Source organism: Crotalus tigris, unplaced genomic scaffold, assembly GCF_016545835.1.
Source record: "Crotalus tigris isolate CLP2741 ecotype Arizona unplaced genomic scaffold, ASM1654583v1 scf7180000023829.5930981, whole genome shotgun sequence".
NCBI classification, from domain to species: Eukaryota; Metazoa; Chordata; class Lepidosauria; order Squamata; family Viperidae; genus Crotalus; species Crotalus tigris.
The window spans coordinates 1,047,574-1,066,095 of record NW_024100213.1 but is presented as its reverse complement, the minus strand read 5'-3'; the positions used below and the strand labels follow the sequence as shown (position 1 = coordinate 1,066,095).

At 43.4% G+C, this 18,522-nt stretch overlaps 1 protein-coding gene across 5 annotated transcripts in view; it reads left to right on the top strand.

Annotated features, from left to right (window-relative positions):
* The window catches only part of MCF2L2 (MCF.2 cell line derived transforming sequence-like 2), a 210,876-nt gene extending 198,893 nt beyond the window's left edge, over positions 1 to 11,983 (top strand). For 4 of the 5 annotated variants that reach the window (XM_039321823.1, XM_039321824.1, XM_039321822.1 and 1 more), the window contains 6 exons: positions 1,389 to 1,460; positions 3,904 to 3,990; positions 7,236 to 7,354; positions 8,626 to 8,738; positions 9,101 to 9,204; positions 10,647 to 11,983. In XM_039321823.1, coding sequence (XP_039177757.1) covers positions 1,389 to 1,460; positions 3,904 to 3,990; positions 7,236 to 7,354; positions 8,626 to 8,738; positions 9,101 to 9,204; positions 10,647 to 10,747 — 596 coding nt within the window. In that variant the 3' untranslated portion in view covers positions 10,748 to 11,983. The remainder of the gene's footprint in view (positions 1 to 1,388; positions 1,461 to 3,903; positions 3,991 to 7,235; positions 7,355 to 8,625; positions 8,739 to 9,100; positions 9,205 to 10,646) is intronic. The other variant, XM_039321827.1, reaches the window with a different exon arrangement.
* The last annotated feature ends 6,539 nt before the right edge of the window (positions 11,984 to 18,522 follow it).

Here is an 18,522-nt window from a genome sequence, read left to right as displayed (position 1 = left end):
AGGGACAGAGTTTCACTGTTAGTTGATTAAAGTTTCATGCAAACAGAAACTTATATATATGGGCACGAAATGTAATAATTCTTAAAACATTAAGACAGTGGTTCTCAACCTTTCTAATGCCGTGACCCCATAATACAGTTCCCCATGTTGTGGTGACCCCCAAGTGGGTGTGGCCACCAATAAGAGGGATTAGGACAGCTAGGGAAAAGGGAAAAAAATGGCGGACAGCATGGTTTGGTGACCCCCGTGAAATGGTCATTCGACCCCAAATGGGGTCCCGACCCACTGGTTGAGAACCACTGCATTAAGAGAAGAGATCTAGAGCAGGGCTTTTCAACCTTTCACCCATTGTACCACTTTTAGGATATGGCAACATCCAAGTACCACCAGTCGCCTAGCAAGGTGTGAAAAACTTGATGACCAAAAAAAAAAAAAAAAAGGAAAAAAGTGATAAAGTACAGGTAGTCCTCGACTTACAACAGTTCACTTAGTGACTGTTCGAAGTTACAATGGCACTGGAAAAAAGTGCCCCCCAAGCCATAGCCGAGCAAGACACCTGCCTGCCCACCCGGTGGCGCTCTTCCTCCTGTCCAAGGCTTTCATTGTTGTGAGCATTTCTGTTGAGGATTGGCATCGGGGGTGGGGTTGGGGGGTGTTTGGTTTTTATTCCCCCCGTCTGCTGGGTGGTTGCAGCAGGTTCTGGTCACTTCACATGACCCTGGGACACTGTGACCGTCATAAATATGAATCAGTTGCCAAGCATCTGAATGTAAATCACAAGACCCTGGAGATGCTGCAACATTCCAGCTGATCGACGCTTCTTCTGGGCTCAGCAGAAGCACCAGGATCAGTGCTGCTTTTCAGCTGATTGGTGCTTCTTCAGGGCTCAGCAGAAGCACCAGGATCAGCACCGAGCTCCAGCTGGAGCCTGGCACTTCCGCTGAGCCCTGACAGCCCCAAAGAAGCGCCGATCAGCTGGAAAGTGGCACTGATCCTGGCGCTTCTGCTGAGCCTGGCAGCCCTGCAGCTCCATCCATCTCTCACTCAGGCTTGTGTGGTGCTGCCACTGGTTCAGCTCATTCCCCTCCCCTGCTCCCACTTTTCTAGGATGGTTGCGTACCACCTGCCAGGTGCCAATGTACCACAAGTGGTACCCGTACCACTGGTTGAAAAGCCCTGATCTAGAGATCTGGGCCCAAGTCCCTTGGTAGGAATCCTATAGTTCTTTTGATAAGCAGAAATAATTTATAAAAACAAGCCACTGAGTGGTTTGTTGCTGCTCTCACAAAATATTTCTTCCATCGACTGCTAAACCCTTTGCCATGCCAAGCGAGCAGGTCTGGCATCTAACTGTATTTCCATTCTGTCTCTCTGCAAATTTCACACAGGTCCCCTTGTTCCTGGGGTTAAAGTCAAGAGGCATGAAATCAAAAGTGACCCAACTCCTCTAGGTTTTGAAGGTACAGCTCCTGAGTTCATGCATGCATGCTGTTGACTTGTAGATTGTCCTTTCTCACATCACCACTAACATTTCAAACCATTCTCTGAAACACCGTATTGGATGAGATTTGTTGATTGTCAGTTGATGTGTTTTACCTGTTGTATCTATCGCTGAAGACTCAAAGGTGTTTTCTCAAGAGTGCAGAGAAGAACAACAAAGATGATCAGGGGACTGGAGGCTAAAACATATAAGGAACAGCTGCTGGAATTGGGTATGTCTAGTTTAATGAAGAGAAGGACGAGGGTGGACATGATAGCAGTGTTCCAATATCTCAGGGGTTGCCACAAAGAAGAGGGAGTCAATCTATTCTCCAAAGGACCTGAAGGCAGGACAAGAAGCAATGGGTGGAAACTGATCAAAGAGAGAAGCAACCTAGAACTAAGGATAAATGTCCTGAAAGTTAGAACAATTAACCAGTGGAACAACCTGCCTCCAGAAGTTGTGAATGCTCCAACACTGGAAATTTTTAAGAAGAGACTGGACAACCATTTGTCTGAAATGGTATAGAGTTTCCTGCCTGATCAGGGGGTTGGACTAGAAGATCTCCAAGGTCCCTTCCCACAACAACAACAACTTCTTCTTCTTCTTCTTCTTCTTCTTCTTCTTCTTCTTCTTCTTCTTCTTCTTCTTCTTCTTCTTCTTCTTATTATTATTATTATTATTATTATTATTATTATTATTATTATTATTATTATTATTATTATAATCATCCAACTGGACTTTCTTTGTTTTTCCCTAAGTGAGCATATCAATTAGTTAAATTTATGGGTTTTTTAAAAAAAGCAATCACATTTCTTCTTGTGCGGTCTCCATATCTCTCATTGTTTTGACATAAAACCCTGTAATGACATGATCAAAAGCAGCCTTAGCCTAAAAGAAATATCTACTTTTGTTCGTGGTTCAATTCATTCTACTTTTATCTGTTCCTAATCTTCTCCATCCGTCATATTTGAATGAATACAGCTCTGTCCTCATTTGTCTTTGAGATTGCTAACTCCTGGTGATTTTGACCGCGTGCTTCCCCTGTCTGATTTGAGTAGGGCCAATCTTTTTACCTGTGCTGTGGTTGATTAATGCTCATCTTGTTTAATTTGCTAGTCAGTAATCAGGCTACATGTGTTGGCAGTCTTTTGATTACATATCATCAGATATAAAACGGAAATAATTCTGAGGAACCTGATTGATTCTAAATGGTGCCCTATTGGACTGCACTTTTGGACTGCATGCTTTCCACATCCAAATAACATTGGCATCTAACCTCTGACATGCTCTATATTCTCTTTTAAAGCCAAAAATGTAAAATTACAGCATTCACTTAGCGTGGAAGAGCGTAGATCAGTGGTTCTCAACCTGTGGGTCGGGACCCCATTTGGGGTCGAATGACCATTTCACCGGGGTCGCCAAACCACGCTGTCCGCCATTTTTTTCCCTTTTCCCTAGCTGTCCTACTCCCTCTTATTGGTGGCCACACCCACTTGGGGGTCACCACAACATGGGGAACTGTATTATGGGGTCACGGCATTAGAAAGGTTGAGAACCACTGGCGTAGATATAAAATTACTTTCGGCATAGGAGAGTTTTAATATCACTACTCCCTCTAGTGGTAGGAAAGTTCTGCTGGTGACACCTCAAGTTATCCATGAAAATGTCAAGTGCCTTTCTCAAGTCTGTCCCTCTAGAACAGTGGTTCTCAACCTTTTTAATGCCGTGACCCCCAACCGATCATAAGTTGAGGACTACTCAACCAGTCGTAAGTCGAGGACTACTCAACTGGTGCAGCACCGTTTGCAGAATGGGACTTTTGGCGGGCTCAGCAGGGCAGAGACAGCTTGGACAATTCCTATTGGCTTTTGAAAGCCAATAGAATTAGACTCTATTCAAGAGAGTCTATTCTATTGGCTTTCAAAAGCCAATAGAATAAAAGGGAGTAGCACAGCTAAGGAAAAGGGAAAAAAATGGCAGACAGCCTTGTTTGGCGACCCCCTTGAAATGGTTGTTCGACCCCAAATGGGGTCCCGACCCACAGGTTGAGAACCACTGCTCTAGAATCTCAGTGTTTCTCAACCTTGACAATTTTAAGGCATGTGGACTTCAACTCCCAGAATTCAACAGCCAGCAATGCTGGCTGTGGAATTCTGGGAGTTGAAGTCCACATGCCTTAAAATTGTCAAGGTTGAGAAACACTGCTCTAGATTTTTTGCGACGCCTGGCCTCTCCGTAGTTTGACTTAGCCATGGCACCATTTCCAGACAAGAGGAGTAAGTAGTCCTGAAGTTGCCTGTTTTCCTTAACACAATCTTTGAAATTTGTCAAGGAAGGTTTGCATGCTCACCATTTCATCTTTTAAGATGGATGCCAACCAGCATTTTTAAAAGTATAGAATACTCTGCTTCCTATCCCAGATGCCTTTGAAAACACCTTCTTGGCTCAAGCTAACTCCAACGCTGTTTCCTCTACAAGAATGGTACCCAGATCAGCTTCACAGACAGGTAAAAAGAAATCAGAGTATTCTTTTTAAGATCAGATGTGCATGCTATTAAGAACATCTTTGGTGTGTGGGGGGGGGGAAGATCTGGTACAGAGGAAATTTATCTGGGTTAGCCCCATGAAATGGACTGGAACTCGTTTACACAAGAAGAAGCCTTCGTTTCTTAGATGTGCTCTCAGCACTTGACGGGGGTTGTGCCAGAAGCCTCCAGATTGATTAAAGCATGAAAATCATTTTTATTTCCTATTGACCATCTAAACTCTCTTTTCTACCATCGACTTCAGTTGTATTCTATTTATCCTTCCTTTTTTTTCTCTCCCCACTTTGAAAATCATAAACTCTTCAGAGTGTTGATTTATCTGTGTCGCTTCATGAGTCCAGTTGATTCCTGGTGACTTCATGAATTCCATGCAGTTTTCTTGACAATGCTGTTGAAATAGTTTGCTATTGTTTTCTTCTGGAATGTTTTTTTCTAACTTCCCAGTGTTGCTCACAGCCTCTGGGATCCTCTGAGGTCTCCCATCCAAATATTAACAACTGGCTAAACCCAAGAAAGTTCAAGCAGAGGTTGTCATTTTCAGAATACACCTCATGCATTGCTGATATTCTCATTATGCTGTCATGATTAAAAGACGCCAGTTGCTTGAGTCCTACCACCATGAGTCGGAGTGAGCTCCCATCACTTGCCTGAGCTTCTGCCAACCTAGCAGTTTGAAAGCATGTAAATGCAAGTAGATAAATAGGTACCACTTCAGTGGGAAGATAACAGTGTTCTGTATTCCACCATATGCTTTGTGCTGCAGCATGATGATATGCTAGCCACATGACTGCGGAAATGTCTGAACAGTGCTGGCTCAATGGCTTAAAGAAACAGAGATGAGAACTGCCCCCTAAAGTTGGCTACGACTAGTGAAATAAAACCTACAGGGACACCTTTATGTTTTGTCACGATTATGACTTTCAGAAGAAATACCTGTTTTGATTCAGACACAAGGCCTTCAATAAGGTGATGTTCTCCAGGTGTGTTTAACTGCCTGACTGAGTCAATACAGGATGGGACACAACTCCACTTTTAAATCATCTCCTCTTCCAAAAATTCCTAAATATTATATGTCACATGTTTTAGAAGCTGGCTGACAAATCAACTGTCTAACTTTGATGAACTGGTGTTGGTTTTTTTTAAAAAAAAAAAATCTTCTAAACAAAAGCAACAAATTAGCACTATATAAGATCTCTACGTTCTCTATTATTTTTAAAGTGAAGAGGCTATTATGACATTTACCTTGCTATAATTTTGTTCTGCATCGCTTCTTTTCTTGTGTTCGTCTTTCTTTTCTTTCAGTTTTTAGTTCAGATAATCTTATAATTTGATGGCTAGAAATCAAACAGGTAATTAAAATGTGGTGTAAATTGTGGGAATATAAAATATATTTCAATGGGTTGTTTAAAAAAAAGTGAATTTATCCTTGGCGGAAAATGAACAGAATCTGTTCCCTTTTAATAAACTGGGATGCATTTTGTCACCTCAAGGCCTTCTGGCAATAGGAATTGTCTCCAAAGTTCTCCGTTGATTTGCATTCCAATGTTTTTTTGACATCTTTATCAAGAGAAAGATTCAGTTGGCTTCTTTCCATTTCCTTGACACATGAATAAACTTAATCTGCCACCTATATAATCTGTGAGGAAAAGGATTTGTATCGTTCACCAAAATAGCTGCTAAATCAATCTAGAAATAGTGCCCCTTGTTAACAATATTACTCAGGCGATAGGCAGTTTGAATTTTTTGTGAGTGCAAATGAGTCATAGCTTTCCTCCCACGAAAATGATATTATTTTGTGCTCCTCTGATTCTACAAGTAAGCCTTGAGTAAGACATCGTCACTTTGGATGCTTTTGTGCAAATGAGTGTGCAGACTAAGAATGCTGTGATTCAAAATGTTGGTTACTGGCAATCAACACACAGTATACCGTGTCAACAGACAGGCCTTCTTTTGCAGGGCTTCTCGGCTGTAGGATACACTTCCTAATCCTCTCCACCCATTGTTGGGAAAGATCACCCCCCCCCCCAAAAAAAACAGATCTTCCACTGAGATACTAATTTCTCTTATCTCAATGTTATAATTGAATTCTGATTTGAATTATATTAAGATTGGGTCAATTGATATTTTGTAGTGTATGGTGATTAAGGTGCTGGCCTAGAAACCTGGAGACTTGAGTTCTAGTCCTGCCTTAGGCATGAAAGCTGGCTGGGCGACTTTGGGCCAATCACCAGAAGACTGAGAGTTCTAGTCCCGCCTTTGGCATGTAAGCCAGCTGGGTGACTTTAGGCCAATCACCAGGAGACTGGGAGTTCTAGTCCCGCCTTTGGCATGTAAGCCAGCTGGGTGACTTTAGGCCAATCACCAGGAGACTGGGAGTTCTAGTCCCGCCTTTGGCATGTAAGCTAGCTGGGTGACTTTGGACCAATCATTAGGAGACTGGGAATTTCAGCCCCGCCTTGGACACAAAAGCCAGCTGGGTGACTTTAGGACAGTCACTTTCTCTCAGCCCAACCCACCTCACATGGTTATTGTGGGGAAAATAGGAGGCGGAACAAGTATCATACATTATACTTTAAGTTGCTTATAAAATAATAAAGGCAGGATTTTTAAAAAATCTAATAAATAAATAAACCCACCTTGGCTGTGGAAGAAACAGGCTAGAAATTAAGTCAGTCAATTATTTAAAAAAGGTGAAAAGCCAAAAAATGTCCACTGGGAAAGACATTTCACTTCCTTTTATGATAGAGAATACCTTATCCTCTGGATTCATCCCTTCCTGATTTGCATGGACAGAAGCTCTCATTTTTTTAATTGTTGGGTTTTAAGGCTTGTGCATCAGCCAGAGTCACTGCTGTGACACGGGCAACCATAGGAATTATTTCAGTAAAGAAAGAATCAAATTACTTTCATAAATGAATGCATATTATTAAGCACCCCTAGAGTCAGAGGAGAACGTTGGCTAATCTCGTTCATCAAGAATGGAAGAAATAAAAACAGGAATGTAGCCAGACTTAGACACTAAGGCTGAGCAGCACAGAAACCCCAGCAGCAACCCAAGAAGCTCTGAGCAACACAAGGCATGCAAGACTGATTTGGGGAATTGAATTTGGGGCTGCAGTTATCGTTATTTTTACAAGACTCCTTCTATCTTATCTAAAACACAACAGGAGACAATGCCAACTGTTGTGTTTTGTTTTTTAATGAAGGTTGGCCTAGCAGACAGATGCCATCGCTAGATACATTTGAAGACTTTGAAGCCATTCCATCCAGCACTGAGGACCTCTCAAACTCTTCAGATCTGGAGGAATACAGCCACCCTTCCAATGTAGGTAACATCCTTCTGACCGTCGCGCAAGGTCTAGACCAGGGGTCTTCAAACTTAGCAACTTTAAGACTTGTGGACTCAGCCCTAGTTGGCTGAGGAACTCTGGGAGTTGAAGTCCACAAGTCTTAAAGTTGCCAAGTTTGGAGACCCCAGATCTAGACATGTCAGAAAAACTAGTTTTGCACACTCAGTGCTACAGGGCTGTTTCCAAGATCATTTTGGGTTGGGTACTTCAGGGACTTTTATTAATAGAGGCAGTTCTCGCTTTCACTGGAAAAAGCAATTATGTTTGGAAGAGTTAGCGGTAAAAGGAAAGTAGGCCGCCAAAAAACACAGTGGTTGGACACCAGCAAATATTCTTATATAAGGTGACCAACATTTTTACAATAAAAAGGAGGACACAAATAAATTGAAGAAAAAAATATCGTAAAAGCTGGCCTGGCCCATGGAAGGTTGACCGCCCCCCGCCCATAGCCACCCTGCCAGCACCGCTGCCCTGCCGTGTAGAGCAGGTCCCACGGCTCCCAAAGCACCAGCCGCACCGGCTCCAGGGGGCATCCTGCTGTCGACACACCCCGCCTGCAGCCGCCCCGGCAGTACCTCTGCCCACCCTGCGCAGCCCCGTGTAGAGAGGGCCCCGCGGCTCCCACAGCACGGGGGGCAGCTGGCCGCTGCCGCCCCTCACACCCCCGCCACCCCTGCCTCTGGTGCCCACAGCCATTATTGCCCTAGCAGAGCCGAAGATCAAGAGAAACTGACCGCTCCAGTCTCCTCCAGGTATCTTCGGAACTAACTAGGAGATGGTGTCGTTGGGTAGCAGGGAGGGGTGCAAAGTTCCTGCCAATTCGCCTTTACTGCAGACAACTTACATGTGCAAAGTTTGCCGGCCGGGTGTTTTGGTGCGCTCAGCAGCAATTCCTATTGGCTTTCGAAAGCCAATAGGGGGAGTAGCACAGCTCATGCAAAAGTTGAAAAAAAAAACCATCCAAAAAAGGTGTCAGAACACCGTTCTGAGCGTTCTATGAGAAAAAAAAAGCCCTGCAGATTAGTCTTCAAATATCAAAAAGGAGGACATGTAGGAGGAAACTTTTTGAGGGAGGACAGAACTCACAAAAGGAGGACTGTCCTCCCTAAAGGAGGACGATTGGTCACCTTATTCTTATAGTCCCTTCTATTTTTCTTATATTAATGAACATTTGCAGTGCAACAATAAAATACCACTGGCTACTTTTGGGAATAATGATCTGTGGCTTGGTTTTATTCATTTTTAGGGATCAAATCTATACCGGGTAGAAGGAAGCTTTGACACCTGTTTCCCAGACTCTCTTACTTTGGAGGAGGGAGATCTAGTGGAGTTTATTCAAGAAGGAGAGAATGGGCAATGGTAAGTAAATGGCACACCTGCTCGTAGAATTTTTAAATCATAATTAAAAGGGAAAAAGTACTTTCCTCTGGGTTCTTGGCTGAATCTTGGAAAAAACACAAATTGAAAGAGAAGGTAGGAAGGAATGATTATTTTATCTGGAAGAAAAGTTTCTTTAATGATATTAGATGAATTTATCATTAATTTTGGACGTGTCTCTGAACATTTCCCAACCTCTGATTGCTTTCTGCAACAAGTATTTTTATGTGGACTAACTTTATAATCCTATATAACTCAGAAAGATTGCATGCTATACAGTACCAGCAGTGGGTGACGTGTTTAAAAAAAAAAGGAAATTGTTTTTTCTTCTTCTCTAAACTCAGGTTAGTAAAGAAGCTAGTTTCGGAAAAAACAGACTGGATACCTTCCAGTCTGTTACAACCAGCAGAAGCTGAAGCCAACAGCACTTGTAGAATCAGCAATTCAGGTAACCCATAGGAAAGTTTGAAAAGTTTTATATTTCTTATTTAATTGTGAGCACTCGACTTCCTATGCAGTAAAAAATTCTGGCATATTGTTTCTTGGGGAAGGCAGAACATTGGTGACTGGACTATTCTTATCATATTAATGTGCTTATTATCCCCAAACTGAGGGGATACATATAGGCACCTCAAATTAACAAACTAGTAGCAACATCTGTAAGCCACAGAGCTTTCCTCATTCATCCTCATCCAGGTCCCCTCAACAAAATTGCTTTTTGAAGCCAAATCCAAAATCTTAACCTGTCTTGCCATCTTCACTCAATAATCTATCGTTTTCAAATTCTACCTTCCAAGTTAATAGACCTAAAATGTCCTTCAGCTTTTTGGAGAAGTAAATTATGTTGGTAGACCTTTACTAATCATGAAGAACATGTAAGGATTTAAGAAAGGAAGGTACAGAACTCTTTCGCTGCAGGTGAGATACGAATGGGAGGGAAGAAAGAGGCAATGCGATGGAATATTAATGAAAAATGCAACTTTATGCAGGTAGTCCTTGACTTACAACTGCAGGCCACTTTAGCTGACTGTGTTCAGCAGGTCAGCGGTTCAAATCTCACCGGCTCAAGGTTGACTCAGCCTTCCATCCTTCCGGGGTAGGTAAAATGAGGACCCAGATTGTTGGGGGCAATGTAAATATATATATATACATTGCTTACTGGTGTACACCGCTTAGAGAGTGCTTGCATTTAAAGCGGTATATAAGTCTCATAAATAAATAAATTCATTTAATGAAACGAACAGCACTGAAAAAAGTGACTTATGATCATTTCCCAGCCTTATGACCTTTACAGCAAGCCCATGGCCATGTGATCAGAATTCAGATGCTTGGCAACAGGTTCATATTTACGACTATTGCAGTGTCCTGGGATCATGCGATCCCCTTTTGTGACTTTCTACAAAATCAGTCGGGAAGCTAGATTCACTAAACAACTGTGTTACCAACTTAACAGCTGCAGTGATTCACTTAACAAAATTGACAAGAAAGGTCATACAATGGGGCAAAGCCCACTTAACAACTGTCTGACTCAGCAACATAATTTTTGAGCTCAGTTGTGGTTGTAAGTCAAGGACTACCTGTCTTGTGAGCGTCTTTCAGTTGAAGAAGAATTTCAAGATTGTGTTTTGGTGATTTATTATCTAGAACAGTGTTTCTCAACCTTGACCATTTTAAGGCATGTGGACTTCAACTCCCAGAATTCCACAGCCAGCAATGCTGGCTGTGGAATTCTGGGAGTTGAAGTCCACATGCCTTAAAATGGTCAAGGTTGAGAAACACTGATCTAGAAGGAATCTCTGGCAGAAAATTGACACCAGGGACAGCTTCCACATAGGTGTCTTTAAAAATTAAATCAGTATTATTGATACTGTTGGTGCATTCCCTTTCCAGATGTCTACAGCGATACCCACAGCTCTGCATCCACAAACTCAGATATGAAGGTGGGAGAGCTGAACAGAAGCTTAACAGCTGGACAGAAAGCTGGAAGCTGAGCAGACCAGGGAACATCTCCTCAGGGCTCAATCTTCTCTGTTTACCTGCAGATGCTGGACCAAATTGCCTTTTCCCAAAACTCCGGATTTCACAATTCAATATTTTGTCAACGTGAAATAGATTAAAAGAAAATTAAAAAAAAAAAGAAGTCTTGCCGAGCTAGTAAATTTCAAAATACGTTAAACTTCAAAGATGTCCGAGTTACCTTAGTATTCGACAAAAGACACCCATTGTATGCTTTTCTTTTTGCACTGCATTTCTGAACGTCGAAAGTAGGCTCAATTAGATGGACAACAACAGATCGTTATACACCCACAGCCTCGGGGCGGGAGTGCTGGATTCTTGAAACTCGGATCACCAACGATCCTCAAGATGATGATGCTCTGTTGGGCGGAATGCCTTGCGTTCCTTCGCCAGTTTGGATCAGCTGCCCGGCCAGCTTTCCGTGGCTCGATCTACTTACGTGGCTATTATTTCAAGACAATCAGAAACAGGGCAGGGCCAAAAAGAGGAAGCTGAGCAACAATGAAGAAAGTGCAATTCCTGAAGCTGAGCCAAAGGTTACACTTTTGCACCAACAGCGAAAGGTGTAACTCGCTTTGGGTTATGTGTAATCTTTTTGTCTACAGGGTGTTTTGGATGCTAACCGGAAGCAAATAAGTAGCTTGAAACTCCAAAAAGGGGACGAGGAAAGGGCTTTCATGAAGGCAATTATGGGATGTGGCATCAACAAAGCAGCTTTGTCCCCTCCAGAGGTTTTGCATCCAATGCTGAGAGTTCTGTCTAATGCTGCATTTCAGTGTTTTACACTTGTGTAGAATGCATTCGGGCATTTTCTTATGCTGGGCTCTGGATTAGAATACAGAGTTCCTTCCCCATCTCACCCCACCCCAATATTTAATGCACCCCAGATAATGTTTCCCCTCCCCCCAACATTGAGGTACTTGCAAAGGGAATGATTGCTAAGGAGAATATGTTGTCTTTTGAAAGTTTCTGGTCATATTTTAGGGCGGGGGGAAAGCATTGCAGCCGTCTGAACAATATCATGAGTTGCCATAGGCATACAATGAAATCAGCCTGGTCCACTTTAAAGCTTCAGAGGCTGTCATCTTGCTTGAAGAATACAGAACAATAGAGTTGGCAGGGGCCTTCGAGGTCTTCTAGTCCAACCCCCTATAGAGGACTCTATCCAGTGTTTCTCAATCTTGGCTGGCTGTAGAATTCTGGGAATTGAAGTCCACACATCTTCAAGCAGCCAAGGTTGAGAAAAATGGCTGTCCGACCTCTTCTTGAAAACCTCCAGTTTTTCATTTAAACCTCTAGGCCAGGGGTCTTCAAACTTGGCCCTTTTATGACTTGTGGACCTCAACTCCCAGAATTCCTCAGTCAGCGTGCTTGGCTGAAGAATTCTGGGAGTTGAAGTCCACAAGTCATAAAAGGGCCAAGTTTGAAGACCCTTGCTCTAGGCCAGACATGTCAAACTCACAACGTCCTGTGACGTAGTGCATATCGGAGCTTTTTCCCCATTGCCGGCAATGGGGTGGACGCAGTTTCCCGGTGACGCGTCCGGTGTGGGCCAGCAGTTTGACACCCCTGCTCTAGGCATTGCAGTTTGCAGAATTCAAGGCACGTGTCAGCACCAGAGGGAGGAAATTACATGTGAAAGTGTTTTATATGAAGACTTTAGTTTGACGGCAAAGGGGAAAATTAGGTTCTACAAATCAGCTGGTAGCGTCATGTTCAAAACATTTTTTTTAAACATAGGAGTGGGGTGACTTGAGTCTGGTCAATCAAGAGAAATGCAAAGATTCTTATCCAATCTTGGAATGTGACAACCCCACATAATCTGAAAGTTGCGTTTCTGGGCTCTTAGCAATGGCCCAAGCGATGTGCCTTTCAGATTGCATGCCTCTTGATAGGTTTGGCTGATTGTGGAATCCCACCATAAACGCTCAAGAACTTCCCTGGAATAATGCTTTGTCCTACAAGGCTATGCTGAAACGTTAGGCCATTTTCCTGCTAACAAAATAATAGAGTTGGAAGGGACCTTGGTGGTCTTCTAGTCCAACCCCCTGCTCAAGTAGGAAACCCTATACCGTTTCAGAAAAATGGTTGTCCAATTTCTTCTTAACATTTTCCAATGTTGGAGCACCCATAACTTCTGGAGGCAACTCCTTCCACTGCTTAACTGTTCTCACTGTCAGGAAATTTCTCCTTAGTTCTAGGTTGCTTCCCTCTTTGATTATTTTCTCAAGTCACTCATGCCCTAATCACCTCATATCTTGATTATTACGATGTGCTCTACATGGGGCTGCCTTTGAACAGGGCTTTTCAACCTTTTCACCCATTGTACCACTTTTAGGATATGACAACATCCGAGGACCACCAGTCGCCTAGCAAGGTGTCAAAAACTTGATGACCAACAAAAAAAAAAGGAAAAAAGTGATAAAGTACAGGTAGTCCTCGACTTACAACAGTTCTCTTAGTGACTGTTCGAAGTTACAATGGCACTGAAAAAGTACCCCCCAAGCCACAGCCGAGCAAGACACCGCCCTGCCCACCTGGTGGCGCTCTTCCTCCTGTCCGAGGTTTTCATTGTTGTGAGCATTTCTGTTGAAGATTGGCAGTGGGGGTGGGGTGGGGGTGTTTGGTTTTTATTCCCCCCGTCTGCTGGTGGTTGCAGCAGTTTTGGTCACTTCACATGACCCTCGGACACTGTGACTGTCATAAATATGAATCAGTTGCCAAGCATCTGAATGTAAATCACAAGACCCTGGAGATGCTGCAACATTCCAGCTGGTCGGGGCTTCTGGGCTCAGCAGAAGCACCAGGGTCAGTGCTGCTTTCCAGCTGATTGGTGCTTCTTCAGGGCTCAGCAGAAGCACCAGGATCAACACCGAGCTCCAGCTGGAGGCTGGCGCTTCCACTGAGCCCTGACAGCCCTGAAGAAGCGCCGAACAGCTTGAAAGCAGCACTGATCCTGGTGCTTCCGCTGAGCCCTGACAGCCCTGCAGCTTCAGCCATCTCTTGCTCAGGCTTGTGCGATGCTGCCACTGATTCAGCTCATTCTCCTCCCCCACTACCACTTTTCTAGGATGGTCATGTACCACCTGCCAGGTGCCAATGTACCACAGGTGGTACCCATACCACTGGTTGAAAAGCCCTGCGTTTGAAAACTACTGACTACCCCATAGCTGCTGCTTCAGAATAACAGAGATGGAAGGGGCCTTGAAGGTGTTCTAGTCCAATCCTCTGTTGGAGCAGGAAACCCTATACCAGTGATGGCGAACCTTTTAGAGACCGAGTGCCCAAAAACTGGCCCCGCCCACTCCACCCCCTGCCCACCCGCCCCCGCTTGCCTGCAGGGCCACTCACCACTTCCAGGGCCCGCCGCAGATCGCTCAGGCAGCCCAGCAGCGCCATGGTGGCCACGCCCTCTGCCCGCACCCCACAGCATCAACTGTGCACGATGGGGCGTGAAGGCAGAGTCTTGTCTACACTGCCTGGCTGCCATGTCCTTGGCTGTGCTGCTCCGTGTAGGCCACGCTCAGGGGTGACTCTCCTCTCCTCAACAGGAGGCTGCTGGTGAGGGGGTCGCAGGGGGAGGCAAGACTGGGACAACGGCACTTGTGCCCAAAGAGAGGGCTCCGAGTGCCACCTCTGGCACCCGTGACATAGGTTCGTCGCCACCATTTTAGACAAATAGTTGTCCAATCTCTTCTTAAAGAGCACTCACAACTTCTGCAGGCAGGTCATTCCACAGATGGATTGTTCTCAGTGTCGGGAAATTTCTCCTTAGTGCTCGGTTGGCTCTGTCCTTGATTACATCCATTGTCCTGCCTTCAGGAGCTTTGGAGAATAGCTTGACCCCCTCTTCTTTCTGCTAAACTTAGTTTAAGGCAGTGGTCCTCAAACCCTTCAGCTCATCGACCCCTTCATGAAGTTTATGATCATTTATCAATCCCCAAACATTTATTATATGAAAATAATGAATACAGCTTTAATTAGTAGTGCTACAAATAATAATAATAATAATAGTAGCTACGGCAGCAATTCTCTGGATAATTCCATCAATCCTTGGAGGTGAATGCTGACCACTTTGGAACCTTGGTTTAGGGCAGGGATTTCCAACTTGTTAACTTTAAGACCTGAGGGGCTTAGAGTAGAATTCCTCAGCCAGCCACGTTGCTGCAAGAATTCTGGGAGTTGAAGTTCACAGGTCGTAAAGGGGCCATATTTGCCCACTCCTGGGCTAGTGGTACAGGGAAGCCTTGCTAATGCTTGCCTGGTGCAAGGGTTCATGGGATACCAGATGTTCCTGGAGAAAGAAGGTGGGGACTTTGTCATCCTAAAGTGGGTGCTGGAGACAAAGAGAAGCTGAGAAATACTAACTGGGCAATTCTGTGAGTTGAAGTCTATGAGTCTTAAAAGTTGCCAAGGTTGGTCACCTCTGTTTTAGGAGTTTTAAGATCCAGATGGTCACTGGTATTTCCTTCAAGCAAACTGAGCCAAACAGTATGAGACAACAATGTAGTCTTGTGATATAAACTGGTTCTTTAAACTAAGGGTCTCCAACCTTGGCAACTTTTAAGATTTGTGGACTTCAACTCCCAGAATTCCTCAGCGAACTATGCTGGCTGAGGACTTCTGGGATTTGAAGTCCAGAAGTCTTAAAGTTGGAGACTCCTGCTTTAAATCAGGCATGTATGATAAGACTTGTAATGATAGATAATGTAACTTTAAAGCAGTGCTTGTCAACCTCAAAAACTTTAAGATAACCCAGCAAGAGGGAATTATGGGAGTTGGAGTCCACCCATCTTAAATTCGTTGAGGTTGAACAAACACTGATCTAAACAATGGGAATTCCCAATGGGGTATCTTTCAACTTCTGATCTGCTTTCCCAACTACTACACCAATTGATCAGGATTCACACCGACAACAATCTTGAGGCATGTGAAAAGCAAAGAAAAGAAAAAGATTGCTTGCATCGCAATTCGGCAAGAGAAGCTTGTGTGCAAAGGCCTGGTTTTCTGTGTGTTTGCATTTGTAAGAGGATGCCTGTTACACACATACATTCCACGGCCCTTTTGTGTTTCCTGGATCAGGAGACTCTTTGTCATATTGGTTTTTAAAAAAAAAAAAAAAAAAAACCCTTATACTGCCCACTTTTTGTGACATGATTAGGAGGTTTTCAATTTGCAAAAATTGGCAATGAAATTGAACCCGGTGTTCATTACAGGGCCTATTTCTGCCCTTACAGAAGGGAGACAGTATTCAGACACAACGGATAGATTCAGGTAGAACAGACTTTAGCACTTTCTAGCTAGATTTGCATTACAATCCCTACCTTTCTCTTTCTTTCCTTAAACACACCGAACAGCTCCAAAAAACATCTGGGGATTAGATACCACGCTACAGGTGATCCTCTACCTCAGGGGTCTTCAAACTTGACCCTTTTATGACTTGTGGACTTCAACTTCCAGAATTCCTCAGCCAGGCACGTGCGCCTGGCTGAGGAATTCTGGGAGTTGAAGTCCACAAGTCATAAAAGGGCCAAGTTTGAAGACCCCTGCTCTACTTACAACTATGTGTTTAGCAGCCATTCAAAGTTACAACAGTACTGAAAAATGTGACTTCCGACCAGGCCTCACACTTACGACCATTGCAAACATCCCCACATCACATGGTCAAAATTTGGATGCTAGGCAACCTGCATATATATTTATAATAGTTGTAGCCTCCTGGAATCACTTAAAGTCAATAAGAGAAGACGGATTAACTTAACAACTGCATGATTCCCTTAACAAGTGCAGTGATTCACTTAACAACCATGGGAAAAAATGGTAAAATCGGGGCAGGACTCGCGTAACAACCACTCTGCTTATCAATGGAACTTCCAGTCCCAATTATGCTCACAAGCTGAGAACTACCTGTATTTAAAATCCTCTTCTATACTGCGAGTGTTAGTCCCAGAGCTGCTAAATTCTGCTGCTAAAACTCTTTCTGCAAATGTTATTTTCAGGGGCTTTCTGTGGGAAAGGAGGATTTAAAAAAAAAGAAAGACCAAGATGGCGGCCATGGCCCCCTGATCAAAGCCCCACCCCCTTTTTAGACATATCCCATATAAAAGGGGCGGAGCTTTGGTTGCATCCTCTGGATGGCCACCCTCTTGACTTAGTTATCTCTTCTCTGCAGATGCCCTTGATTACGTGGCCCGGGATTTGTAATTTTTAAATTTGTTTTCCACGTTGAAGATAATGTTGTTTGTGGTTCATCACTGCTGGAAGAGAGGCAGGGAGATTCTGCTTTCTTCTCTCATTTCTTGTATCAGGACTGAATGTATGAATGTACTTCGAAAATGTGTGTTTGTGTGAAGCTGAACTTTCTGTAAATAGACCATTACGAACTGTGTCAAACCAGTCCTTGTTTTGACTTTCTAAGAATTATAAATACCATGTTACAAAATCCCTTGTGATCTTTTTCCTTACTTTTAAGTGTGACATGAAGCGAAGATCAATCCACCTCAGAAGATAAAATCAAAACATAAAGAAGCAAAGGAGATTGGTGTTAATCAACCGAATCCGTCGTTTCTTTTTTTCCTTTTGTTAACTGCAACAGCAAGCTTATTGGGAGGGTAGGCAGGTACCTTGCCCTTTTGCCCGTTTTTGAAAGAAAAATCTTTCTGAAAGCTAAACTTTGATTAGGAGAAACCTATTTAACAAAAAATACGTAAATACCGCTGTCATTATGAAAACATGACAGCAACAAATTACATCCCAGAGTTTTGAAGGAGTTGGCAGATGTTATCTCAGAACCGTTGCACCACATCTTTGAAAAATCCTGGAGCACCAGGGAAATACCTGAGGATTAGAAAAGGATGATGTGGTTCCCATCTTCAAGAAAGGAAATAAAACAGACCCAGGAAATACAGACCAATCAGTTTAACATCAATACCTGGGAAGATCCTAGAAAAGATAATCAAAAAACAGATCTGCGAACTGCTAGAAGCAAGCAAAGTTATAGCTAGTAGCCAGCATAGGTTTGTTAAAAACAGATCATGCCAAACCAACCTTATTTCATTCTGCGATAAAGTGACTAAACTGGTAGACCAGCGAAATGCTGTGGACATAGTATACTTAGATTTCAGTAAGGCATTTGATAAAGTAGACCTTGGTAAGCTGGAAAAAGGTGGAATACACAACATCACCACCAGATGGCTCTGTAGCTGGCTGGCAAACCATACTCAAGGAGTAGTCCTCAATGGTACTACATTCACATGGAGAGAAGTAAACAGTGGGGTACCCCAAGGTTCCGTCTTAGGCCCAGTACTCTTCAATATCTTCATAAATGACTTAAATGAGGGAATTTGAAGGGGAACTCATCAAATTTGCAGATGACATCAAATTGACAGGAGTAGCCAATACCCCAGAAGACATACTCAGGATCCAAAAAGATTTTGACAACTTGAACAATGGGCCTTATCCAACAAAATGAGTTTCAATGTGGAGAAAAGCAAAGTTTTAGGCAGGAAAAATCAAAGGTACAAGTACAGATTAGGTGAGACCTGGCTTAAAAAACAGTAACTGTGAGAGGGACCTTGGACTCCTAGTGGATGATCACTAGACTATGAGCCAGCAGTGTGCAGCAGCAACCAAAAAAGCTGTATAAACAGAGGCATAGAATCAAGATCATGCAAAGTATTAGTTCCGCTCTATAAAATCCTAGTAAGACCACACCTGGAATACTGCAGCCAATTTTAATCACCATATCACA